The 27,634-nt window shown below is 33.9% G+C and overlaps 1 protein-coding gene across 5 annotated transcripts in view; it reads right to left on the reverse strand.

Annotated features, from left to right (window-relative positions):
• RICTOR (RPTOR independent companion of MTOR complex 2) overlaps positions 1 to 27,634 on the reverse strand; it is a 120,021-nt gene that overhangs the window by 20,339 nt on the left and 72,048 nt on the right. For 2 of the 5 annotated variants that reach the window (XM_059916284.1, XM_059916282.1), the window contains exons 11-32: positions 22,899 to 22,981; positions 21,733 to 21,820; positions 21,205 to 21,295; positions 21,026 to 21,092; positions 20,800 to 20,880; positions 19,027 to 19,127; positions 16,993 to 17,158; positions 16,594 to 16,695; positions 16,425 to 16,471; positions 14,759 to 14,894; positions 14,163 to 14,362; positions 13,751 to 13,877; positions 13,186 to 13,350; positions 12,937 to 13,013; positions 12,402 to 12,480; positions 6,356 to 6,465; positions 5,812 to 5,899; positions 4,509 to 4,601; positions 4,039 to 4,145; positions 3,339 to 3,568; positions 928 to 1,936; positions 570 to 641 (exon numbers count right to left, since the gene is read on the reverse strand). In XM_059916284.1, the coding sequence (XP_059772267.1) occupies positions 570 to 641; positions 928 to 1,936; positions 3,339 to 3,568; positions 4,039 to 4,145; positions 4,509 to 4,601; positions 5,812 to 5,899; positions 6,356 to 6,465; positions 12,402 to 12,480; positions 12,937 to 13,013; positions 13,186 to 13,350; positions 13,751 to 13,877; positions 14,163 to 14,362; positions 14,759 to 14,894; positions 16,425 to 16,471; positions 16,594 to 16,695; positions 16,993 to 17,158; positions 19,027 to 19,127; positions 20,800 to 20,880; positions 21,026 to 21,092; positions 21,205 to 21,295; positions 21,733 to 21,820; positions 22,899 to 22,981 (3,319 nt within the window). The remainder of the gene's footprint in view (positions 1 to 569; positions 642 to 927; positions 1,937 to 3,338; positions 3,569 to 4,038; positions 4,146 to 4,508; positions 4,602 to 5,811; positions 5,900 to 6,355; positions 6,466 to 12,401; positions 12,481 to 12,936; positions 13,014 to 13,185; positions 13,351 to 13,750; positions 13,878 to 14,162; positions 14,363 to 14,758; positions 14,895 to 16,424; positions 16,472 to 16,593; positions 16,696 to 16,992; positions 17,159 to 19,026; positions 19,128 to 20,799; positions 20,881 to 21,025; positions 21,093 to 21,204; positions 21,296 to 21,732; positions 21,821 to 22,898; positions 22,982 to 27,634) is intronic. The other 3 variants (XM_059916286.1, XM_059916283.1, XM_059916287.1) reach the window with 2 other exon arrangements.

A 27,634-nucleotide genomic window follows, 5' to 3' on the forward strand; every position in this document is an offset into this window, starting at 1 on the left:
TACTAAACGTGTTAACATTCCTGAAACAAAATTGCTTAATAACTTAAGCATTTGGTTATATAAGAGCCAAATGGATTACATGAAAGAAATAACTATCAATAATAATAGTGGTGATAATGATGATGATAACAGCTAACTTTTATTGAGTGCTTAATATGTGCTAGGCACTAGTCTCAGTGCTTGACAAATACTAATCCATTTAATAAATGAAAATGAACAATCTAAAACTAAAGAAAGTTTTTAGAAGTATTTGGTCCAACAAAAAAAGAAGGTATAGAAATTTTTGCAACAATAAAATTTAACACTGCATATCTTTTATAGGTAAAATCTACTACTTTGACCAGCTTGATCTAATCTTTAGATATGGCATAGAAATCTCCCAAATGCTCCTGTGAGCACAGGCAAACTGCTACTGCTGAATTCTGAGGGCCAAGTAATTCATTTAATGTTCATTTGGTTCCTACTTAATAATCACAGCTACTTAAACTGAAAAGAATTATACTGAAATTTTCAGTTATCTTAAAAAAAAAAAAAAAAAAGTCAACTTTTGGAGCCTTAAATTGACCTACCTGAAAAGGTTGTTTGTTATTGTAGGTCTTAAGCTCCTGATTCCCCCGACATGCTTCTTTTTAAAATCGATCCTTGCAGAAGCGAGAAATAAATAAAAAAAAGCTTGTGACTTATGTGTCATTGTAAAACATATATGTTTATTTTCAGGGCCTAAAGGAGTTTCTTTTCCCCCCTCGCAGCTGCAAGAATCCATTTCAAATCATATCGGGTAACTAGGAGCTTATAGCCTACTATAGTAAACAATTATAATAGGTCAGTTCTGAGGTTTACGTAGATGTAAAACCTGGCTAATGCTTTACATTTAAGTCTGTTAAAATGCAAACATTATTGTTGATTTTAAAATGTATATTTGCTCACCTGCTTGGTGTTAACCTGGACTCAAAGCTGTTGGCTTTCATGGTGATGGTATCAGTAAACAGCACATCTTTTGCTGGAGACGCCAAAGCTTCAGAATGAGATAAGGATGGATGCATTCTTTGTTGCTGTAATCTTTTCAGTGTAGCGTAGCCAAAGGCATCTCTAGAACTTGTGTAGCTAAAGTTACAGTCTGCTAGACTTTTAATTGTAGCAATAGAGGGTGCTTTAAGGGACTGTGCTCTTCTAGGAAGTGTATGAGAAGAACCTGGAGGCACCAGGGACACTGAGTTTGATTTAGAGAGAGAGAGATGGTTAGACTGTGGCGTCAAATAGTGGCTTGTCTTAACAGTTTTAGTACTTACCACAGTACTCATACTTCCACAGTCTGTGTCCACAGTCGTAGCATCTACACCTACTGTCTCTCGTGAAGGACTTGAGCTCATTGAACTTATGCCACTTGTTGTAGTGTCTGTATTAAAACTTTGGCTACGTATCTTCATATGTGAGCTCGCTGAACTTTCTACAACTAATCTCTCTCGGCTTGTGTTTTCTCTGTGATTCTCTGTACCAAGACTCTTGGTGAATTTTAAGTCATTCTCTCCAATACTTGGAGTACTACCAGTGTCTTCAATGTGCTTATTCCCAACAAATGAAGTTTCTAATTGTAATGTTTTCTGTACTGTGGATATGGGTGTGAAATCATCACTATGATTGAAGTCAACACTGGGCTCTGTAAGCGTTCTGATCCGCCTGTTGCTTGTCTTATTTTCAGATGACAGTTTCCCTCCTTTTGGATCACTGCTACTACGATGTTTTTTATTAGGCAAAGTAAGCGAATTTAAGATACGATTCTTCACAAGTTTACTAGAAGCAAAGAAAGGGAATGAATTTTTATCCTTCATAGGTCCAGATCGATCATAAAATGCTGGCTCTGCATCTTCATTGATATCAAGGAAAAATGTACTAGTAGAGCTGCTGCCAAACCGGTCATCCTCCATTATGAACATACCTATGATCAAAGGATTAATAAAAGCAGATAAAAAAGGACAAATAATCATAGTAACTATTAGTGACATAATTCAGGAAATTTTTGTTTAACAGTCACCTGGGGAAAAATTTTTCAAAAATAAAAAGAGACAGCTGAGCCACATAAAAAGAGCTTCCTTGAGACTCAGAATTTGTCCTTGAATAAAATATAAAATTTGTCATTATGATGATCTTGTTATTTCCAAAGAAAAACTATAGAACTCATTATGTCACAGCTTGCATAAAGTTTCTTTTGATTATCCCAGTGAGTTTCCAAAACCTCCAAATATTCAAGATAAAATTAAAGGCAAAACGGAGACTTGACCCTGGATGTTTACTCAGTTGGTACAGATTCCTGGTGGTTTATTCCTCGAATCACAATAGGCAAGAAAAATCAATCTTATAAGAAATGAATGTCCAATCTTAAGCAAACTACACTTACAAAGAACCGAGTCACAACATTTTAAATTCATGTTTAAACCAATTATATTTATTTCTCACTTTGCCTTAGGTACTAAGAAACTCATCTAAATTCAGGGCCTACCTCTAATAAAAGACTCAATCCAGGTGCCTAATGACATCTTTGGGATTTTATTCTATTTTTATTTTAAATTTTCTGTTGAATAGTTATAAATTACTTCAAATATATTCTGAAAGAAGGCAAAATAAAATCTTAAACTTGCACACTGCACTGTATTTCCATATTTTGCCAATTCTAAGATGCACATTTTTCACACTTAAAATCTCTAAAATCAGCATGCATCTTGCAATAGGCAGCATTTTTTTTTTTTCTTAAACAGTGGTGCATATTATAATTTATGGTATCTTAGATCTGGTGAAATATGGCTTGATAAATATTGCACTATCTTCTTTAAAAAAAAACAGTGTCTTAAATTTTCTGCACCTAGTAGCATTTAGCACAGGGCTTAAAACCGCAAACCATTTTTCATTTAATTGATTTTTGATACTCCATCTTTTAACAGTTTCGCTAATTTTAAAATTTAGCTCTTCTTTCAAAGATGAGTATATGAATATAATATCTCTTAAATATATTCTAGTTCAACAACCCTATATCTGAAAAATGAACAAAAGAATTAGGTAAATGAAGAAAGTAGATGAATAAACATTTACTTATTAGAAATTGCAAAAAAGGGGAATGGTTCTTCTGGGACATGGCTTATTATTTAACTCTGTAAGTAGGATTTTCCAAGGCCTATTTAGAAAGCAAAGGGAGAGAACAATGTAGGTTGGTAGCATTCTCCAAGACGCTATTACTGCCAAATTATCTCAGAGAAAAGTAAATTAAGAATGTAAAATTCATTTAAATTTCGATATCACAAGTGTTAGTTTCGGCTAACTTTATATGACCCTGTCACAATACTCACTTGATGGCGCAGATTCACTTTCACTATTATGTCTAGAGCTGGTTGACTCTGAGTTCAAACTCAGGGTGCTTGGAACAGATGAGAGTTCATTACAGAGTTGTTCTACATCATCTGGAACCACTGGCCACAGATGTTTGCGACTGTGCCTTACAGCATCCCAGTTGTGACATTTTAGAATATCACAGCCTTGTTTGGTTTTGGCTATGAGCCCAAGCACATATACACAGGTCCTGTAAGTAAAAGATGTAGTAATGACAGTTTATAATTCCAAACTGAGATTTCTTAAAGCAACCATAAAATATTAGTTTGCTATATGTACATTTGCGTTTTCTTTAATAGCCATTAAAAATAACATGAAAACCTTCATAATAAAAATATTAATTACAAGGAAAAAATCTAAAAGAACATTGTGATTAGGGAAAAAAATATATATACATTAGCTTTTCTGAAATAAATTTGGAATATTTGCGCTAATGGACTACTGGATTATTTGGACACACTATACTCTCACTGTTTATCTGCAAGGTAAATGTCAATATTACAATGATAAGAATAAAATATCAATAATATTAAACAAGGAGTTCCTTAAGATGTTTAACTTGATGCACTGAAAAACTGCAATCATAAAATACTCTTCTCTCACACCCATCTGTGAACAAAAATATATACTTTAGAAAGATTTCTGAGTTAAATGACACACCCTCTGATGGAAAGAACTTCACACTGTTTTGCAAGTTTTAGTATATCTGGAATCACATTTTCTTCCTGTAGCAAATTGAGACCCCAATTTGATGAGCCAATATTTCCCTAAAAGAAAAGAAATCACATATCAAATATATTTACAAGACTAACTCCTTCAAGAGATTTGGAAAGCTACCCAAAAAAACAAAAAATTTAACCACGTCTATAAGAGAGAAAGAACTGTGAAAAAAACCTCACATAAGGAACTTTAGGAATTAAAGTTCCATTTGTCTCAGCAAGAAAATTAATAGTTTAATCATTTATTTTCCAACATAAAATAATATTTAAATGGGCAGGAACAATCTTTGTTTTAGAATACTAATCTAAGAACACGTTCCAAATAAAATTATTTTTATTTATTTAATATTAACAGGAAAATGAGTAAAATCTAAAAATTAAGAAGATCTTACAGAAGTGTTTATTACAAACCAAGGCCCATAGAGATGCTTTCAGTTTTTTAATTTCTTCCCATTTATCCAAATCTGGTGTACGGACACTGTGACAGAGTTCTGTAATAATATTCTGGAGAGAGGAAAAAAATACCTATGATTATCAGTATGTCTTTAACATATTTTCTTATTGTATCTTAAAACCGATTTAAGGTTTGTATTTAGTAATTTCTGCATATTTAAAATCCTAAAATAATTTTACGTCGAATTTCTTAAGAAGCAGCATTAGGACATGGGCTCTGAATTCATATACTAGAGTTACAACTTATTAGCTAAGTGGCCTAGAGCAAGTTACTTAATCTCCCCATGTCTTGATTTCCTAAACTCTGTTTCATAAAGTTTAATGATTTAATGAATTATTACGTAAGTGTAACAAAGTACTTGGGACTTAGTATTAGAAAAATGTTAGCCATTAACAATCATTATTTCTTTTAGATAGAAAATAACAAATTAACACCTAGACTTTATCATACTATGTAGGTAATGACACTGAGAAAATCATTTAAACTTTCAGTGAATTTTTTAAAAATTAATATAAAGATACACACACCTCAATAGTCTTCACAGACAGTATAAAAATACATGAAACTGCGAAGTATAGTTATGTAAAACTTTTGCTCCTGAAATGAACACTGATATGAAAAGGAACTAAATTGCTAGGTTACTATTGTTCAGAAACACACACAAATACTTCTATAACCATTCCTAAAATAAGAAAAGGGTTACATTTATTGAAAACACCTAGTAGCAAGACATATTCCCAGCCAAAATCTGGCGTGCATACTATACTCAAAGAACAACTGCTTGTCTAAGCCTTACATTACATGAAATATATGAAAATAGTGAGGCACTAACAAACAGCAACTGATACTTTCAGTTTGTCGCTCACCAAAGGTAAGTGAATATGTTTCAGGTTCAGTTTAACTTCCCAACAAGAGGAATGAAGAAACTCAATTTTTCAGTATGTTTTTACTAAGGAGATGAACTTCCCAAATGAACTAGAAAGGAAAGAACTCAGACCTTCACTGGATTACTTACTCTACATAACAAATTAGCTATGCAAATGGTCGTATGCAAGTCAGGGAAATGCATGCAAGCCAGTAATATCTCTAAGAACTGCAAACAAAGAATGCTAAGTCAATTACAAGATGGATGGTTTTAAAAGCAAATATGCCACTGACTTTCTGAAGGCTTTTGAGACGTTTCTGAAAAGATAATACTTTAGCAATATTAAGTTTTTTCTACTACTGTAGCTATTTAAAATAAGCAAATTATGTTTTTACCTGTACTTCCAACAAATGACAGCCTGTTTTGTGGTGTACCAGTTGTCCATAAAGGTGTACAGGTAGGTAGACATGAGGACGCTGTAATCTAGTATAATAAAAATGATTGATATATCTATTGGTTCATTTTAAATAAGCTAATTTAAAAAATGACTTACAATAAAGTACTAGATAAACAGAATTAGACATAATCACTTAGCATAAATAAAAATACGGAGGTGGAAAGGCATGAGAATTCTTCTAGAAAAATAATAGTTTAGTTGATCTCTGAGTAATGCTAAGAGAACTAAGACAAGAAAGACACACTAGGGTAAGGACATGGAGGGATCTGAACGCTATTATTAGTCAGGGTATTCAAGTTATGAATGTCACTGAATTTTTGAACATTCAATACTGTGCTTTAAAAAGATTTTTCCTATGTCAGTGTAAGAAACAAAATAACCAACTACTCAGAAAACTTTAAAAAGTAATGATTTATAATAATTTGGTTTTAAATTTTATGTTTGAGGACTAGCAATAAATTATTCCATTAACTGGACTATACCTTTGGTTACTCCGACGAACATAGTTGTCACCATCAATTGGCTTTCGGTAAGTAGTAAGTGCTTCATTAAGTTGTTCTTCAATCAAGTCAACATATTTTGAATTATATTCCTAGAAGATAATATTGTTTTAATTATATATATCATAACAACATTCACTAAATTTCTAATATGTTAGGTACCTAACAAATCTTTGGAAGCATAAATATGAGAAAAATGAACATCTGTTCAGGAAATTTAAGAAATTTTTGAAAAGAATAGATAGAACAAGGTATTATGAATGCAAATGTTCTATCACATCCATACCTGTAAGCTTTCTGCTTATACTCTTTTCCTCATTTTCAATTAATATTTTAGGGTCCATATAAGTAAGCCTAAAAATTTTTTTTTGTCATAATTGAATTCCTGTCCCCATTAAAAAAATAAACAGCTTTTTATTTATTTGTTTGTTTATTTATTTATTTATTTTTGGCTGTGTTGGGTCTTCGTTGCTGCGCACAGGCTTTCTCTAGTTGTGGCGAGTGGGGGCTACTCTTCGCTGCGGTGCGCGGGCTTCTCATTGCGGTGGCTACTCTTGTTGCAGAGCAGGGGCTCTAGGTGCGAGGGCTTCCATAGTTGTGGCATGCGGCCTTGGTAGTTGTGGCATGCAGCCTCAGCAGTTGTGTCTCACGGGCTCTAAAGCACAGGCTCAGCAGTTGTGGCGCACGGGCTTAGTTGCTCCACGGCATGTGGGATATTCCCGGACCAGGGCTCGAACCCGTGTCCCCTGCATTGGCAGGCAGATTCTTAACCACTGTGCCACCAGGGAAGTCCCAAAACTAGCTTCTTAATATTAAACCCTGAAGATATTCACTAGAAATTTTAAAAGGAAATTAACTGAGTTCTACCATTTTAGCACCTTTTGGTAAGAAACAATCTCTCTCCCTTTAAATCAGGTCAAATGTAAAAAATATTTCCAACTAAAACTTGGAAAATTTCTAGTTAAATTCTTTAAACCGAGACAGTCAATCACACCATCTTTATTGCAAAAGATCTCCACTTTAAATTGTTTAGAAGGAATTGGTAGAAACTCTGAAAAGCAATTTGGCAGTATTTATCAAAACTTTACATTCACATACTTTTTGACTCAACAATTATACTTTAGAAATTTGTTCAAAAGATATACTTTCACAAGTATGCAAAGATATACGCGCAAGAATATCCAGCAAACACTGTTTACAAAACTAAAAAGTTGGAAACAGTCTAAATGCCCATAATACAGGAGTGATTATAAAAATTAGGGTACATTGCTATAATTTACTATGCAGCCATTAAAGAGAATTAGATAGCTCTAAATGCACAGCTCTGAAAAGATCTCTTAGATATACTGCTAAACAAAAAAATTAAATACAATTTTATTTATAGCTGTGAATGGATTCATTTGTATTTTTATATGAAGAATATATACTTATAGATGCACAAAACATCTTTGAATGCACACAAAATATTAACAGACATTATCTTCAGAAAAGATAGAAAAAGGGGGCAGGGAGACATTTTTCATTTTAAACCATTTTAGACTACTTGAATTTGGTGGGTTACCTTAACTCCCTACTTAGAGACTCTAAAAACTTACTTTTCCTACTTTTCTTTTAGGTTCTTTACTTTGCAAAAGTAATATAAGATTTTAATTATGTTATCAGCATACCAAATTTCTACTACTGCTACTACAACCACTATATTACTCTATATACTATACTACCATAATCTCCTCTATACATGAACATCTCAGTACAAAAATTCTAATTAAGGAAAGTATTTTGAGCTTTATGCAGGAATAGTTACATTCACGTGGTATTGCCTGGTTAGTCTTTTGACCAGTGGCATCCATGTGGAAAACACTAGCAAAGTTGAGGGGTATGGTTTATAGCTATGAAATGCACTGAGTTTCTGATGTGGATCATCTTGAGGATTCTGCCCAAAAGGACCTACTGGAGGAGCAAGAAGACCCCAAATGAGGGTGAACCTCTAGCTACTAGGAGGTATTGTAAGTAGGCAGCCAGAGAAGCCATTGATCCAGTCAAGGGAACTGCAAATGAGAGATCCCCAGAGTGAGGTCTTTGAGGAATTCACAAACATAACCCTAGAGTAAAAGAATCAACATCTGAAATCTGCCCCACTCAAAGCTAACAACCCCAGATAACAGCTGCATCAGTTGAGTAAGACTGTCCATGACCCTGTACCCCTTCCTCCTCCTCCTCCTCCTGCTCTAAAGCTGGAGAGGCTCCAAATTTGCAGCTGGTAAATGGGGAGGAGACAAATAATAAAGAGTGATGAAATGAACCATATCCTCCCTCCACTGCAGGTTTCTAAGTCTATACCAAGCCTGCGCTAGGGATGAAAGTTTTAAATTGAATGAGTGAATTTTCAATATTATTCAGGCCTGGATGCTTTATTACCTAGAAAAAGAGACAGTCTCAACTTTATCTTGGCATGCTGCAAGCTACTGGGAGGAAATCAAATATAGTGGAAAGAGCATGGGCTTTGGAATCAAAAAGTGCCCCTGCTCTGTTATTTTCAAGCTCTGTGACCTAGGATAAATTACTCATCTTAGCTTCCACATTTTCATTCACAACATAGAAATAATAGAAAAGCATTTCACAGGGTTGCTGTGAGGATTAAGTGAGGTAATACTTGAAAGGCACTAAGTTTAATGGTAGGCAATCACTAAGTTAGTTCCCTTCCCTTTCTCCCTTTCTCTGATTAATTTGAGAAAGTAGACTATACTGTCTTTATTTTTACATCTCACATTTACTGCCTAACTAACTGCAATTCAGCATCTGTTTATAACTTGTTACTGAAATTGCTCTCGCAAAATTCACCAATGACCTGTCACCTTCAACAGGCTTTTTTTCTAGTGTTCACCTTACCTGACCTCTCTCAAGAATGTATACCACTGGCCTCTCCTTCCTGAAGCATCCTTTAGTGAAGCCATGCTGATAATTTTTTCCTCAGTATCCCTGTCATTTTATTCCCCTCATTAAAGCAGAGTGTTCAGGCTTCCCTGTTGGCACAGTGGTTAAGAATCCGCCTGACACGAGTTCGAGTCCCGGTCTGGGACGATCCCACATGCTGCAGAGCAACTAAGCCCGTGCGCCACAACTACTGAGCCTGCGCTCTAGAGCCCGCGAGCCACAACTACTGAGCCCGTGTGCCACAACTACTGAAGCCCGCATGCCTAGAGCCCATGCTCTGCAACAAGAGAAGCCACCACAATGAGAAGCCTGCACACCGCAACAAAGAGTAGCCCCCGCTCTCTGCAACTAGAGAAAGGCTGCGCACAACAACGAAGACCCAACGCAGCCAAAAATTAAAAATAAATAAATAAATAAAGTTATATATTAAAAAAAGCATAAAGATAAAAAAAAAAAAAAGAGTGTTCTCTAGGGAGCAATTTCCAGTTTTATTTCTTTGTTCTTTACATTTTCCTTGGTGATCTCACTCAATTCAAATTTCAACTACTACTATTCACTGACAACTCCCAAACTTCTATCTTCAGCTCACATCTGAGCTCCAGATCCACATTTCCAAATATTTTCTGGATACTATCACTTGCCATACAACAGGCAATACCAGTTCAACTTATTCAAAATTCATTATCCTCATTCCTGCAAACCATCTTTTGTAATCACAATCTTTTAATGGTAAGCCATTATGTATTCAGTCATTCAAATCAGAAACCTTAAGTGTCAAGTGGGACCCCTCATACATTACATCCAATCAGTTCACAAATCCTGTCCATCTTATTTCAAAAATGTCCAGAAAATGTGTCCCTGACTATTGAACCTAACCACCACTGAAGTCCATGCTTTTATCAATTTTGCTTCTAAACTGGTCTCAGTATTCCTAGATTCCTTTACCTTTGATGATCAAACTTCTGCTACTACACCGTGATCTTTTTCTAAAGTATAGTTCTGATTATGAATATTCTTTACACTTGTAAAGATTCCTCCACTTCCTACAAAATTGAAATCCCTTAGTATGACACAATGTGGCTTATAAAAGCCTAGTTCTAATTCTAATTCAATCTAGTTCTAATTCACCATTCCATCCTCATCTTGCCACACCCCACTTATCCTAGCCCCACCCGTACTGGAATATGGCTTCCCTCACAAGTCTGTGAAGTTTCAATAACCTATACAGATTTATTATTCTGCCCCCTCATCCTTGAACATCCTTCTTCCAATTTATTTGACTATTTACACCTCAAGACCGCTTCAAATATCACATCCTCTCCTCAGCCTAACATTTTTTTTGCTAATCCCTAAGGCAGAATCATTAACCCTTCTTCTGTTTCCTTATACACAACACATAATTTTGTTATATCAGTTAATACTTTGTACCTACTATCTGAAAGTGCTGTACCAGATTTGCTAAGCAATTTCCTAATATAATTTGTATAATAAGGTGACCAATCTTATTATGGTAACTAGTTTAAACATCTTCTATTTAGAAAATAAAACTATCGTATCTCTCTTTTTTTTTTTTTTTTTTTTTTTTGGCTGCACTGGGCTTCATTGCTGCATGTGGGCTTTCTCTAGTTGCGGCCAGTGGGGGCTACTCTATGTCGTAGTGTGCGGGGCTTCTCATTACGGTGGCTTCTCTTGTTGCAAAGGATGGGCTCTATGCATGCAGGCTTCAGTAGTTGCAGCATGCAGGCCCCAGAGCGCACGGGCTTCAGTAGTTGTGGCTTGCGGGCTCAGTAGTTGTGGCGCACGGGCTTAGCTGCCCCACAGCATGTGGGTTCTTCATGGACCAGGAATCGAACCCATGTCCCCTGCATGGGCAGGCGGATTCTTAACCACTGGACCACCAGGGAAGTTCAAAACTATCACATCTTTATTTTAGTTTTCTAATTCACCAATTACTGAAAGACTTCAGGCCTGCAGTTGTACACTTTATAGTATTTTTTTCCCTTTTTTCTTCCAGTTTTATTGAGATATAACTGACAGACAGTACTGTATAAGTCTAAGGAGTACAGCACAATGATATGACTTACACACATCATGAAAGGATCATCAAAATAAGTTTAGTGAACATCCATCATCTCATACAGATACAAAATTAAAGAAAGAAAAAAAAAAATTTTCCCTTGTGATAAGAACTCCTAGGATTTACTCTCTCGACAACTTTCATATATAACATACAGCTGTGTTAATTATATTTATCATGTTGTACGTTATCCCTAGTACTTATTTATAACTGGAAGTTTGTATCATTTGACTGCCTTCATCCAATTCCCTCTCCCCCCACACCCCACCTCTGGTAACTATAACAATAGCTATAGTATTTTTTAAAAATGAGAATATCTTATGAAACATGGTTCAATATAGATAATATAAATAACGATCTGAAATAATGGAAAATCTGAAAATCATTTACATTAGGATTGATTATTCCATGAGTTTCTAAGATGCTTTGACAATTTACAATGCTTCAAACGAAAGCATTGCACTGAAGTCACAGTGATGACCATCTAAAGAAAAGCTAGTAAGTTAATACCTTCAAACTACTCCCTTCTTCTTAGATTTCCCTATTATATACAACAGCAAGAAGTTTGCTCTCAGATTTATGAAAAGTACACCTTAAAATGAAGTTTAATTAGATTATTATATCTGCTTGGTAGAACTGTTTTATAATCTTCATTTAGGAAAACTGTTTTAGTTTCAGCTTAAAAGGGGTGTGAAAGGAACCCAAGAATAAAAGAAATGATGGTAAGTAGGGTTGACAAACAATACCAATAGATTATATCAATTAAATTGAAAGCAAAATTTCAACAGAATTTACACAAAATCAATAGTTCACTATAAAATAACTATAGTTTAAAAAATGGATAAATATGAATACAAATAATTATACAGAATTTTAAGACTTGACTTCACATGAATGTTTAAATATTTAACTTTTTTAGTTTCAAAATACTGACGATATTTTTTAAATCCTCTAAATTCACAATCTATTTCCCAAGATAAAAAGATACAAATTGAAACTTATTCAATAGCAAGTTACCTTGTGCCACTTTTCCAATTGTTTTGCTACATAACCCCTTTCATTCAAATAGGAAAACCCTTTTGGAATGGAGAGAAATCTGTAAATTAAAACAGGCAATAGTTTAACATTGAGTCTCACAAAAAACGTTTAAGGAGCTAAAATATCTCAAACAAAATATGTTTAAGGAGGTAAAAGACTTTAAGAACAGCTCCTTCCTAAAACTAAAAGGTCAATTATTATTCATTGTAATTTCAAATACAAATAAATTTTCATAATCTTTGCAAAAACATGTGAATCCAACCACAGTAAAGAAAATGTCATGAAAAGAATGAGGACACATGGAAATGTAAAAGAAACATTAAGAAAAACAATGAAAAGACAGAGTTTCAGTATTAAAGGATGTCCAATATTCTAAAATAGGCCTCTTTCAGAAGTTAACAAGCTAAAGTCTTTAGAGTGCTTCCTTTACAGATTTGAATCCAGCTTTAATACACACTGCCAGAGAGAACACAACAGAAAACATAACTATAAGAAAATTTTTCTTAAAATTTACCTCAGGAGGAGAAGCAAACCCTTGTCCCCAAGGTGAGATAAAGCTGGCTTCATCTGAATAAGAGCATGAAGATTGGCCTAAAAGAAATAATTATTAGGCAAATTAATAACTGCATGAAGATAGTAAATTCTCTATTTCTAAAACCACTATATTATATACATTATAATTTCACATAATTTTCTATCAAATTTGAATATTTTAATAAAAATTCATGTCTAAGGGTTTTATTATAAAATAATGAAACTTTACCTTGTCTTCACACGCTTCATCGAGAATATCAAGAGCTTCAGAAGAAATCGTTTTGTTTTTATCATGCAGCTGGGTCACTAGTAATTCAATTCCCCAATTATTGAAGAATTCAACATTAGCTCTCAATAATACTCTTAAATGTTTTGTTGCATACAGCCTGCAGGCCTATAAAGATAAATAAGAACATTAAAAAAAAAAAAAAAAGAAAAAAAAACACCACCCAAACTTCACTTCACTATGGACAGTCTATTCGACTTTGTTTTGGGACAGTTCTGCTACTTGAAAAGGGCAGAAAGACTGGAATTGATGGTCTAGCCCTTGATATGAATATTTTTTTAGTCCAAGTAAAGTAAAATACTTCTGTTTCGATCTAGCTGCTTCTTTCCCTTTATATAAAAATATGTGTACTGTATTGAGTTCTTTGGAGGGACTAAAATTTTAAAGTAAACTAAAATTCCATCCCATAGTCTTAGAATTTATAATTAGTTTTATGAGGCCAAAATTTATAAAATACTGAATTAACTGGTTATGAAATATACAGTTTTATTGCCTATATTATACTCACATCAGTGGCTGCCGTTAAGATTTTGGAAAGTATGACCCTAGCCAATCCATCTCTGCTATAGTCCAAGCTCGAAACAGTCAGTTTCAGCAAGTGATCTTGGTTTTTCAAGGAGCAAAGGTTAAGTAAACTAAAATAAGGATGAAAATAATGAAGGTTACTAGAAATTACTGTATTGATTCATTAATTCAACAAATATTTTTAAATTCCTAATAAATAAGCATTTCTAAAAGAAAGCACTTAATAAATATCACATTTTAAAAAAAGCATCAGAGCATCAAGACAACTCTAAATATTTTTTTGCATTTTAATAAAAACTTACCAAACACAGGTACACAGACTAAAAAGCATGCCCTTTCTGATCACATTAAAAATAGTTTAGGTATATACTGAAACAGAATTTAGGAATGCTCACCATTGAAATACACTGCATTTTTCCAGCATTTTGACTCCATGAGGGTGGCAAGAAAGTGTTCCAATAAATAAAAAGTAGTGTTGACTAAGAGTAGTCAATAAACCATTATTCTGAAGACTTCTTTCAGGTTTCATGCCAGACGAGGCATTGAGCCACTGAACAATATCCTTTACTAGGTCTTCTAAGTATCCTTGCCCATCCTAAAAGCAAATACATTATGATATTGCTAGAAAAGGACTTAGTGCCTACAATTAGAAAAATCACCTCTAATCAAGTCCAAAAAATTTAATGATAATGATGAAGTTACTAATAACAGATATCAATCACTGAGTATCTGTTCTTTTTAATCCCACTCAACACCGTGCTGCATTAGGTGGTGTTATTTTCCATCTTACAAGGAGAAAACCAGGTCTTCTAGAGGCAAATTAATTGTCCAAAGTCACATAAATAGCTAGTGACTAAGTCAGGATAAAAATCTAGGTTTGGTCTCATTCTCAATGTTTCTAAATATAGCTTATGCCTATTCAGAAATAAAAGGAAGGGGGCAAATTCAGTGAAAAACATTTACTCTGGAAAATATACAAAGTGCTTATTACCTCTTCAGACTCAAGAAGAAATTCTGTAAACTGGCAACCCACAACCGTGAGCTGCTTGGACTTGGCAAAATCCAGATCCAGATTGGCATATAATTTACTGCTGGGCTTGTAAAAATAAAGTAGTCTTCGTACAAACCTACAATCAAAATAAAAAATCAGCAACAAAGTAATAAACCAAATAATTCTTTTAGAATCTTAACCACAACTTATGATATAATAAGGTTTTGAATATGTTTTGGGTTTAAACCATTGAGCTAAATGGCAAGAAATTTAATAAACACATTTGGTACATTCCACACACAAACCAACCATAAAAAACAACAAAAAATCCCCTTCATTATAAAAAGTATCTTTGTAAAATAAGAATTTTATGGTGAGATGCCTGACAGAAATAGTGGAGAAGAAAGATGCTAGCAGGAAAATTGCAGATATAACATAGCTAGAAGATACAGTTGGAGAATATGAGGAAGCCACCTGGATATAAATTTTCATTCTTTTTTTTTTTTTCTTTTGAAATGCACACATTTTATTTTACTATCAGGTCTTTTTTTCTTTTCAACTCTCTTTTAATCCAGAATATATAAATTTTTTTCTGTACTGTACTTTATCAAGAACTTTGTCCCATGGCTCTATAAAATAATCTTATACTAGATAATTGTAAGCAAATGTTACCACACTATGATTTTATCAGTTTTTCACCATTAGGCAAAAAGTCAACCATAAAAGCTCCAGGTAAAATTTAAGCAACTGAATTTATAAAGCAATGGATGATATTTCAATGTTATAATTTTCAACATTATGTTCTAAGCTTCCATGGAATTAAGTTCAATTTAATTTCGAGCACTACAATCCAATCTAATAAAGGTGCCAGATCCAGGAGTTGGAGAAACAAAGTTGAATGAGACTTCACCTCTGTTTTCAAGGAGTCTGAAAAGTTAGTGCTATGCTTCTTTACCCCAATGTAATTCTTATGTTCTATATATTTCTCAAAACTTAATACAGATATTAAGTTAAATATCACTGAGTAGATGAATATAATCATTTATAATGTCAATGATATGAACTTCTCAAAAACATGAAGTAAAGCCCCTCTTATCCAATGGGATCAACACTGGTGGTTGGTTAGTCTAAACTTAGAAGGAGTAAAAATGCATGGGGTACTAGAAAACAGCACAATACCCTGAAGTACTGTATATGCTATAAACATTAGCATGTTTTATGGAAGGTGTGGTTGGTTACGAGGAGTGTAAAAAGGAAGAAGAATGAATAACCCTTCAAAGTCAGATGCAAAAGAAAGTAGAATTGGAATATTTAAAATGGCCATCATTTTGAGAGGGAGACACTATGTCCTTATTATGTCATTCTCATACATTAGGGCTAAGATAAGTACATGGCTGATATTCCTCGATTTGAGAAACTTTCATCTCAAGTATTTCATTTGTTCCAAAACTAAAACCAGAATGTAAATAACCAGAAAAAGAATTAGCTGATGCTTTCTGGTTGTAAAATACCAACTATATATAAATATATATATATGTATCTACTGAATACCAACTATTAAAATGTACGTATGTATCTTTAAAACATCAATTATTACTTTTAGTAGGTATCAGGCATAATATAATTCAAATCTAAGTGCTTTAAATGCAAAACAGTTCTTACATACCTGTGCAACTGTTCATCTTTATAGTTTCTTAGATTTACATTTGGCCACTAGAAAAACATAATACATTATATTATGTATTTATCAATTCCTAAACATATAATTATGATGAAGTACAATGAATAAGAAAATGAAAACAATCAAGCCATTACCAAGAAGTATCCTATCATACCTTAAGAATGGTCCCTATAAGATTCCAATTCCATTCAAGATTCTCTTTATGTTGAAGGACTTGGCTATCTCTAAGGTTCATTAAAAGAGCTTCCTCTGTATCCTAAAATCACCAGAAAGTAATATGAAATATTAAGACAAATTGGCCTCACATCAAAAAACTAACTTCAAATTTTAAAAACAAAATGGAAGGTTTTTCATTTAAGGAAGATTATCAAGGTTTTCTAACTTTAAAAAGTTATAAAAACACAGCTCCACTGCCTAGTCATTATAAAACTTAGAAGCCTTCTGAAAATCCATATGCATGAATAAAACTGCAAATTCAAGCATGTATGCCTACTAAAATACAGTGGTTAAGAATTAGGAAATTAAACTGAAAACTGCATCTTCACGTCAGTACCTTAAGAACAAATATATCTTTCTGAACTCGCAGATATTGATCCCGTTTCTGGTGTGTTGCAATTGCTTTCTGAATAATGTGATCTAAATGAAGGCTATAAGGCTTAGGTCCTCGTTTCTTCATTTCATGGAAGCGTTTTAAACAGTTCAAGGCTGCACTGGCTCGCCTAATGAGAAAAAAATTAGTACAATTAATACAAGGCTAGTGTAATTTTAGGGAGATCACTTTGGTAAATTATTCTATTAAAACTTACATAAATCCATGCTAGAGACTGTTACTAAAAAGTAAATTACTTAACCAAATTTAGAACCACAAAGAAAAAAAACAAGAACACTGCTGATTTGTATGAAGAAACACTAATTATTTAGATTCAACAAAACATACTTATCTTTTCTTCTATGGTGGTGAGTACTTTTTGTATGTTAGTTTTAAGAACTCCTTCCTCAGGGTCAGAACCTAGTGACCTTACTTTCTTATTAAAGTTTTAAAACTCTGCTTTTCACATTTAAGTCCTTAATCCATATGAAATTGATTTTTGTTTATGATATGAGGTTGGATAACCAATGATTCCAGTATCAACTGAACAGTCTCTATTTTCCCCACTAATCTGCAATTGTAAATGGAATCCTTTTAAAAATTATTTTATTTTTTAAACTAATTAATTATTTATTTTGGCTGTGTTGGGTCTTCGTTGCTGTGCACGGGCGTTCTCTAGTTGAGGCTAGTGGGGGCTACTGCTTATTACGGTGCACGGGCCTCTTACTGCTGTGGCTTCCCTTGTTGCGGAGCACGGGCTCTAAGCGCACGGGCTTCAGTAGTTGCAGCACGCAGGCTGAGTAGTTGTGGCTTCTGGGCTCTAGAGCGCAGGCTCAGTAGTCGTAGCGCACGGGCTTAGTTGCTCCGTGGCATGTGGGATCTTCCCGGACCAGGGATCGAACCCGTGTCTCCTGCATTGGCAGGTGGATTCTTAACCACTGTGCCACCAGGGAAGTCCCTAGAAATTATTTTAAATTCCCTTTTTGTGGTGCATAAAATACAGTTTTCTAGAATTTGGTAGTGATCAAGTCTCAACTTCAGAAGTTCTGGTAAATACAAATCAGATTTAAAATTTAAAAACCTTAGGATGTGCCCAGATTGGCAAGTATTTATCAGTAAAGAGCTTACCGAGCTAAAAAAATCTTTCTTAGATTATTAGTGGAATTTTGAAGGTAAATTTGAATTCCTGATGAACACTAAATACGATGGCCATAATCTGACCCAGAGAGTTCAGGTCTACCAGGCTTTGGGCAGGTACGTTTTTCCATCAAGAAACTACTAAAATAAAAGTTGAATGCCACCACTACCAATGTTAGCCTAAGAGTCAGAGCTGATGGTCCCTAATGCCCTCAGTTTATAATACAACTTCAGTCTGTTAAGTAATAGTATTTTCACTGACAGATTTAAAACTAATAAACAAAGTATTATTTATTTATAGTGAGGCCCTTATGTGTACTTTTGAATTAATAAAGCTAACTAAACTTTTGAGAAATGTATTATAACTTAACAAAAATTCCTAGTTCTGAATAGCTAATGAACTACATTTCAAAACACTACAAAAAAAAATAATGAAGCCTAAATATATAAATTCCAACTTTCTTTTTCCAACATTTTTAACCACACATACAAAAGAATACACTGTTAGTCTTTGTGCTTTAATTTGAAATAATTCAGACATTGAAAAAGAGACTGAACTGTTGCTCAAAACATAAAACAGTCCAAAACACTCTCAATCCCAATATTTTTACTGATCTGGTAGAAAGTTTATGTCCTTGTCCAGAAACATGCTAGAAAAGGTTGATTTTACTAAACTAAAATACTCTGTAGCCTAAAATACAAATTATTTTTAAAAACTGTTCATTTTCCTCTTATCCAAAGGCTTCCCTAAATAATTCCCAGGCATAACCTATATATACTACTTTCTTATAAAGAAGATAAGGTCATCTAAGTGGGTATTAAATATACAGGCACAAGCTTTGCTAGAGCTCTGATACTTACAGTCTCTTTTCCTTAGGGATATCAAAGGATGCAGCCATATTCATTAGGGTTGGCAGGCAGTGCAAATGATGGCTATGTGAATGAGGAAGAATTGTGTTTGCCTAAAATGAACCATAATATTTTTGAAAAACAGAGTATTGTATGTTACAGATTATCCACAGATATAATGCTAAAAGGTTTTACTCATGAATTATTCATTTTCTAATATATACTTATAGCTAATTTTTATCTCATCTACTTTCAACAAGGATGAGATGTAACAAATATAAAGATACAGGCTCATATTATATTAATAAAACTCTAAATTTCATACATCCTTTATTATAACATTAAATTATAACTTTAAGTGGTACCCAATTAAACTCAATTCTTAAATAATCTAAAAGGACTATATGTCAAAACTTGGATCCAGTGTTATAATGTTATGTTAAAAGTAGCATTTAAAATGCTGGATGCAATATCATAACTTATGAGTTGACTTCTTAGGTTTAAAAACCACCTTCTCAAAACGGGTTTGTCTCATATTCCAACAGTCTCTAAATAAGAAACTTGTCTTCTGCTTTCCAAACAAAGTCCTACCACCCAATCTGCTTTCTAACAATAAAGACAAATTAATTAAATGTGGAAGCCAGAAGATGTAAGAATAACAAGCAATGAACTAACACTGCTATACTCAAAATGACTAGCTTTTATATTTCAAGGGAATCACAGAATTCTGGTGCACGGGGGAAGGGAATGGATGAAATTTATTAAAGAGATTCCTTCATATAAAGGCAAATAATTCTAGATATTGATATCCTTACAGAAATGATATCTTAATTAAAATAAAAATAATCACACCTGAGATTCTGCAATATTACTTAATTATCTCATAGATGGACTGAAGGAAAACAGAGCAAGTGGCTAAAATAATTCACTAATAAAGACAGTTATCATTAAACTGTTTAATTCTCTTTTGCTCACTCACAAAGCCCAACTGCTATGTAGAAAAAAAACCCTGGTGATGGAGGGGACCAAAAACAACTACAAAAACAAAAAATATTCTGCCAATAATAAGCCATAACATAATTTTAAAAGATTTGCCATAAGTTTACTTAATGAGTTTAAAGTGGTTCTTTTTATTTAGTGTTTATTAACTAATCAGTGACAGAAATATAAATTTCTAATTTGCAAATAATCAGAGTACCCTCACTGCTTGATCTGCTGGGAATAGAGAATGATCAGATTACTTTGCTAGCTCCTTGTTTCCAGAAGTTACTGATGTCATAAAATCATGGCCAAAAAGAAAAAAAAAAAAAAAGATTCCCACCCTCCAAACCTAAACCTACAAGTTTACAGAGAAGTATGTGCTCAAATGAGGCAGTTATATTTAGATTTTTTTCCACAAAGTTTTCTAAAATTCAGGCACTGACTATTATATATCAATTCTATTTAGCTGACTGAAGTAATACCTATAGTTTTGTAATTTCATGCTTTTCAGGTAGGAAGTCATTCTAAGAGAAAGACTTTTATGACTTAAAATGTCAGCATCAAAAGTGAGTATAAAAAAGCAATATTCAGTTCTCTGTATTTTTTATATTTGTTCCATTTTAAAAATTAGCCTATATATATAAGATACAAGGTATCAAGGGTTCTTTGTAATGCAAAGATAAACATTCAAATAAATGCAAACTTATTTTTTTGAGATAATGCAAAGTAACATTGTTAAAATAGCCTGTTTCATAAATTAAAACATTAATAGTATGAAACATAATCAGAAGTTGTTAAACTTACCATATGTAAAAGCTCTCCTAAAAGGATGGTAGCTCTAACTGAGATATGGTCATCACTGTTTGTTATCACCTCAACCAAACCCTTTGAAAATAAGAAGAAAATATCATAGTTGCAAAACAGTATATATGAAATACAATTATGTATCATATGTTTGTTGCTCTGAAAGAATTCTGTTAGAGAAAATAAAATAAATAAAATAGAATAAAGTGAGGTTTATAACTCTTACCTCTAAAAGCCCATTACGAATAAATGCTGAGAGTATCAGTGCCAAATAATTATCCATGAGGTCTGGCCTGGAAATAAGTACAGCACAGAAAAATTTAAATATTGTTCCATACACTACAAAATTTAACATAAAAATAGTAATTGTAATAAATCTGAACCATTTCTATATCTAAAGTCTACCTGGATCTGGCACGATGAGGAAGAATAGTTTTTGCCTCAGCTGCTACAAAGCCATCCGAAAGCCTCCAACTGTCTTGGAATCTACCTGGATCTAAAATAGTTAAATTTAGATAGTTAGAAGAAATACAGAAAAAAACGATTTATGTAAATGAACACAGATCTAACTTCCTTCACTGAGGGACTCAAAGTCATTTGGGCTAAAATAAAATAACAAGAATCAAATAATCCAACATGAGAATCACATAAGGTTTCTTATTAAGTCCTCTCTTCCTTTCTTAGTCCATCCTTCTATTAATTTCACTGCTCATTTCAGGAGCTAGGGTGATGGAGAAAAAATTAAAATTTCTTTTTAGAAATTTATCTGAGATTTTATTTTTATATTAATTTCAGGCCACAAATATGCAGTAAGAAAAGAAAATGATATTCAATATTTAGTTCAGTATTTTTCCTTTGAGGAACTCTGCCTCCATTAGATAATCCATTTAAAAAATTATAATATATGAGTAGTGAATGCACTTCAATACTTACCTACACTGAGCAGTGCTTCTATGAACTCTTCAGTCACAACAGGTAGAGGAAGACGAAATATATCATAAAGCACTTCAAGGAGACCTCGCTGCAAGTACAAATAAATACATTTTCTTTGTTTTATGGAATAAATCTTTGTCTACAATTTTTTAAATGTCCTATTCACAGATTAAAAAATTGATAAAAACAGAACTACTGTATTTTAGAAACCTACCATTATCAGGCCTATATTAGAGAAGAGATAACTACTGAATGCTTACTACATATACATGATGTAATCTTGTCAATAAATCTTTTATTATCCCCACTGTACACATGAAGAAATATATTTAAAGGTTAAAAATAATTTGCCCAAGGTCATGGAGCTATAAATAATAAAACCAGCAGTCAAACCTCAGTTGGCCAGACTCAAAGGACCATGTTCTTTCACCATTTACTGAGTAAGAAGTCAACTGAATTGGAACCTTTCCATCTATAATTACATCCTTCCATGGTCTAAATGCTTTTACTTTTAGTTCACATTTTAAGCAAGGCACCTCTAGCTAATATTTACTACTAATAATAAGAAACAAGGGGGCAAATTTTGTCCCTCTGAACAAAATTAAAACAAAAACATTGAAGAGGAAAAGGAAGAAGCACATGAAGAGTTAATTTTTTTCCTCTAATTTCAATTTGTTTTAGCTGTTTAATACAATTCCTATACACTAATAACTTAGGACTATGTCTAATAAATAAGTATATAAATACCCCAATTTTAATCAGAACCACTACTCATAACATATAAAAACACAAGTTAGAAGGCATAAGTTGCATAAATACTATATTTACTTTTTAAGTATATTTTTCTGTATTGCTTGAACCTTTTACAATGAGAATGCCCCTGTGTACTGTTTGCACTTTTTATTGAATAAAGCATAATTAATTTCACATTTTTAATCTAATTTTAATACAGCCATAGTTCCTAACAACAGCAGTGTTTCAAATGATTCATATTATATTCTTAGGGTTCAACTAAGTAGTAAATATTTATTAATGTATTTTTAAAATGCTCTGTGATACAGATTAACAATTCATGAGGAAAATGCATTACCTGAAATAAATTTTTTCCAATTAATTTCCTCCACTAAAACTCCACGAATGAAACAATCAGAATAACTTTTACCTACCCTTATTTCCATATTTGGAATGCAAAGTACTCCAATTAGGGACTGAATCCCAGAGTTTCCAGGCTTACATAAATTAATAATACCTAAAAAAGATAAAAAGAAAAAAAAATAACTGATCTGAATTTCAAAAAAATTTTCTATAGTAATGTATCCATAATACAAAACGTGACATTTTTCCAAGCTGAATTACACTATTACTTTATCATAATTGATAGTGTATTTCAAACATTCTCTGAACTTCCCAATTAGAGATTATCAATAATTTTATCCTTTACATTACTTCTTCTATTTGTTTCATACCCAAAAAGGTTTCATGAATCTGACTGCCTATTATTCCCATTTGCTGATGAGTGATTCTCAGGGATATTGGAGAGAATAAGACAATGTCTTGCTTATTTAACACTTTCTCAACCTAAATTGATAAACTTTGCTTGGCATTTGCCTTTTAAAAGTTTAAGTCTAAAACTTAACGAATGCACAGAAGAGTATAACCAACAGACATCAAATAAACTGCATGGATCAAAATATTAAGTGAGAGAATGTACTCAAACAATTTTAAACATATTAACACCATGTCACAAAAGAAGATATGTATCAGTAAGTAGCCAATAAACACATACAAAAGTGTTCAATATCATTAGTCACTGGGGAAATACAAATTACAGTCATAATAAGATACTGTCACGCACCCAATAGAGTGGCTGAAATTAAAAACTGATAACACCAGATGCTGGCAAGGATGTAGAGCAACTGGAACTCACATACCTACATGATAGGAGTATAAAATAGTGCTTCAGTATTTTGAGAAAAAGTCTTGCAGTTTCTCATAAAACTAAACATATATCCGGACTTCCCTGGTGGTGCAGTGGTTAAGAATCCGCCTGCCAATGCAGGGGACAGGGGTTCGAGCTCTGGTATGGGAAGATCCCACATGCCGTGGATCAACTAAGCCCGTGCGCCACAACTACTGAGCCTGTGTTCTAAAGCCCATGAGCCACAACTACTGAGCCCGCGTGCCACAACTACTGAAGCCCACGCACCCTAGAGCCTATGTGACAACTACTGAGCCCACGCACCACAACTACTGAAGCCTGAGCACTGCAACTACTAAGTCCGCGTGCTGCAACTAATGAAGACCATGCACCTAGGGCCCATGCCCTGCAACAAGAGAAGCCACTGCCATGAGAAGCCTGCGCACTGCAAAGAAGAGTAGCCCCTGCTCGCCACAACTAGAGAAAGCCCACGTGCAGCAACGAAGACCCAACACAGCCAAAAAAAAAAAACCATATATCCACCCTGTGACTCAGCAGTTCTATTTGGTATTTACCCAAAAGGAAAGAAAGCTTATATCTGAAAAAAAATTTTACAATGCTGCTCTATTTGGTATTTACCCAAAAGGAAAGAAAGCTTATATCTGAAAAAAAATTTTACAATGCTGCTCATAGTAGCTCTATTTAGAATGGTCAAAACTGGAAACAGGTCAGGTATTCACTAACAGGAGGAAGGCTAAAAACACAGTGATATATTTACCCCGTGGAATACTACTCAGCAATAAAAAGGAACATATTACTGATATATACAACATGAATCAGGAGCATTTGCTGAGTGAAATCAGAATCATTAAGTTGACTGAAAAAAGCCTACACACAAAAGTATACATATACTATGATTCCACTTAAATGAAGTTTCAGAACAGGCAAAAATGATTTGTGATAAAAAATAAACAGAGTAGTGGTTGCTTCTTACAGGAGTGGGGTCATGGATTAACTAGGAAGGGACATGAGAGAACTTTCTGCGATGACAGTAATGTTCTATATCCTAAAAAGAGTTTGGATACACAGGTATAAGCATTTGTCAAAACTCATCAAATGGCAGACTCAAGATTTGTGCATTTCACTGTAAGGGGTAAATTTTACCTCAATCCCCCCCCCCAAAAAAACCCTCAGAAACAAACAAAAATAACCAAATAAGAACCCTAAACAAATACTGAGCTTTAGGTAATAATGTGCATGCTGAAGTGTTTAGGAATCAGGAGCACTTAATTTTGCAACTTCTTTAAAATGCATTAGAATAACATGAGGACTGATGAATTCTCAGAGGACTAGCAGATGGGTAGATATGTAATAAAGCAAATAGAGCAAAATCTAAGTGGTAGGAGTATATGGTGTTCACTGTATAATTTTTCTGTATAGTTGAAATTTTTGATAAAATGTTAGGGAAAACATTTTTAAAAAGTAAAGGAAAACATTTTTAAAAAGTCATATAGGATTCTGAAGTTCCCTGTTACTTCTAGCTAAGCACATATATTTATATTTATGAATAATATGTATCTTCTCTTTGCACTTTGGTTCAAAATTCAAATTAAAACATAATAGACAGACTTACTTAAAATACCAAAATAGTGTTTCTCAAACTTTGATGTCTGACAGTAATTTGAGAGATTATAGATTAAGATACAATGATCTGCAATCATAGTCTGCACTAATAGGGAAAACAGGCTATTGCAACTCAAGAAGAAACTGTGTTCTAAAAGTTCATTTTTCAGTCAGGTTTTTGGATTTTGAAATATATGATAGAAATAACATTACAAACATACAAAAGCTCATTTAACCCATACACAGTATCACAGAATCTAATACTATGTAGGAAATTATTTCTGTGAGAAAATGTTTTGAGAATTCTAACTTGAATAATATTCCAGTTCTTACTTCAATAGAAGGGAAGAACACTCCAACCTTTTAAGTTTCTAATGATGGATCAGTGCATTAAAGGACTCTAGGACAAACTGAAGCACAGTAGAAGAACGTTTAAGAGAAACAAGAGACTGGCAGAGGTTAGAGGTACAGTGACTGGAGAGCAGAGTCTACGGTAGAGAGAATGAGAAGACAGTAGCTAGGCTGTACTGGTGGTTAGAGTTGGATAGAATTCATTCTTGGGGGGACGAAAGAAACCACTCTAATGGCAAGGAAGCTGAAGAATGGTGAAGGACGGTAGCTGTAGCTACAGAAAATAAAGTTTTAAGTGATTTCTGAGGCAAGGGCACTGACAGTTAACCTTGGCAGGAGGACTGTGTTGGTTTTCTATGTTGAAAGAGTGTGTGGAGGCTAGTCAAGTATAAAAAACGATGTGTGATGGTTGAGCCCTCATAGAATCCTAGGTTGTCCATGAGGATAAGGGGAAATAGGCAGTCATGAGGTATAGCAAGGTTGGGATTTTTACCAAAATGTGAGAGGCCAGAGGAAGTCCTTGTACATATATTGGCTAGGGGCCAAGTCTATGGCTGGGATAGTCATTTTTATGGAAAAGATGTTAGCTGGTTACTTAAGTATACAGAAATGTTCAAGTAAATTTTCCTGTTCTATTTATTGCTATACTCCTTTGTATGCTATCCCTTAAATTATTCTGCAAAGTCAAGAAGGAAGAGGTTGGCTCCCCTGGTGGCGAAGTGGTTAAGAATCCACCTGCCAATGCAGGGGACATGGGTTCGAGCCCTGGTCTGGGAAGATCCCACACACCGCGTAGCAACTAAGCCCATGTGCCACAACTACTGAGCCTGCGCTCTACAGCCCGCAAGCCACAACTACTGAGCTCACGTGCCACAACTACTGAGGCCTGTGTGCCTAGAGCCCGTGCTCTACAACAAGAGAAGCCACCGCAATGAGAAGCCCGTGCACTGCAACAAGGAGTAGCCCCTGCTCACCACAACTAGAGAAAACCTGCATGCGGCAACGAAGAAAACGCAGCCAAAAATTAAATAAATAAATAAATTTAAAAAAAAAAAGAAGGAAGAGGTAATCATTAAAACAAAATAACACATTTAGTGGTGGTATTATTTTAAGAAAAATGTTTGCTTTTTATTCCATGGAAAGGTAAAACACATATAATCCCTATTCTCAAGAAATATTGGACTACTAGGCAATAGAAATAAAAGCAAAAATACGGTTTTCTCTGGGTATATGCCCAGGGGTGGGACTGCTGGGTCATATGGTAGTTCTACTTTTAGTTTTTTAAGGAACCTCCATACCATTCTCCACAGTGGCTGTACCAATTTACATTCCCATCAACAGTGCAAGAGGGTTCCCTTTTCTCCACACCCTCTCCAGCATTTATTATTTGTAGACTTTTTAATGAGGGCTATTCTGATCGGTGTGAGGTGATACCTCATTGTAGTTTTGATTTGCATTTCTCCAATAATTAGTGACGTTGAGCATCTTTTCATGTGCTTTTTGGCCATCTGTATGTCTTCTTTGGGGAAATGTCTATTTAGATCTTCCACCCATTTTTTGATTGGGTTATCTGGTTTTCTGATACTGAACTGCATGAGCTGTTTATATATTTTGGAGATTAATCCCTTGTCGGTTGCTTCATTTGCAAATATTTTCCCCCATTCTGAGGGCTGTCTTTTCATTTTGTTTATGGTTTCCTTTGCTGTGCAAACACTTTTAATTAGATTGCATTTATTTTTGTTTTTATTTTCATTACTCTAGGAGGTGGATCAAAAAAGATCTTGCTGTGATTTATGTCAAAGAGTGTTCTGCCTATGTTTTCCTCTAAGAGTTTTATAGTGTCCAGCATTACATTTAAGTCTTTAATCCATTTGGAGTTTATTTTTGTGTATGGTGTTAGGGAGTGTTCTAATTTCATTCTTTTACATGTAGCTGTCCAGCATGGGAAACCAGCACCACTTATTGAAGAGACTGTCTTTTCTCCATTGTATATTCTTGCCTCCTTTGTCA

Source organism: Balaenoptera ricei, chromosome 3 (genome assembly GCF_028023285.1).
Source record: "Balaenoptera ricei isolate mBalRic1 chromosome 3, mBalRic1.hap2, whole genome shotgun sequence".
Taxonomy (NCBI): domain Eukaryota; kingdom Metazoa; phylum Chordata; class Mammalia; order Artiodactyla; family Balaenopteridae; genus Balaenoptera; species Balaenoptera ricei.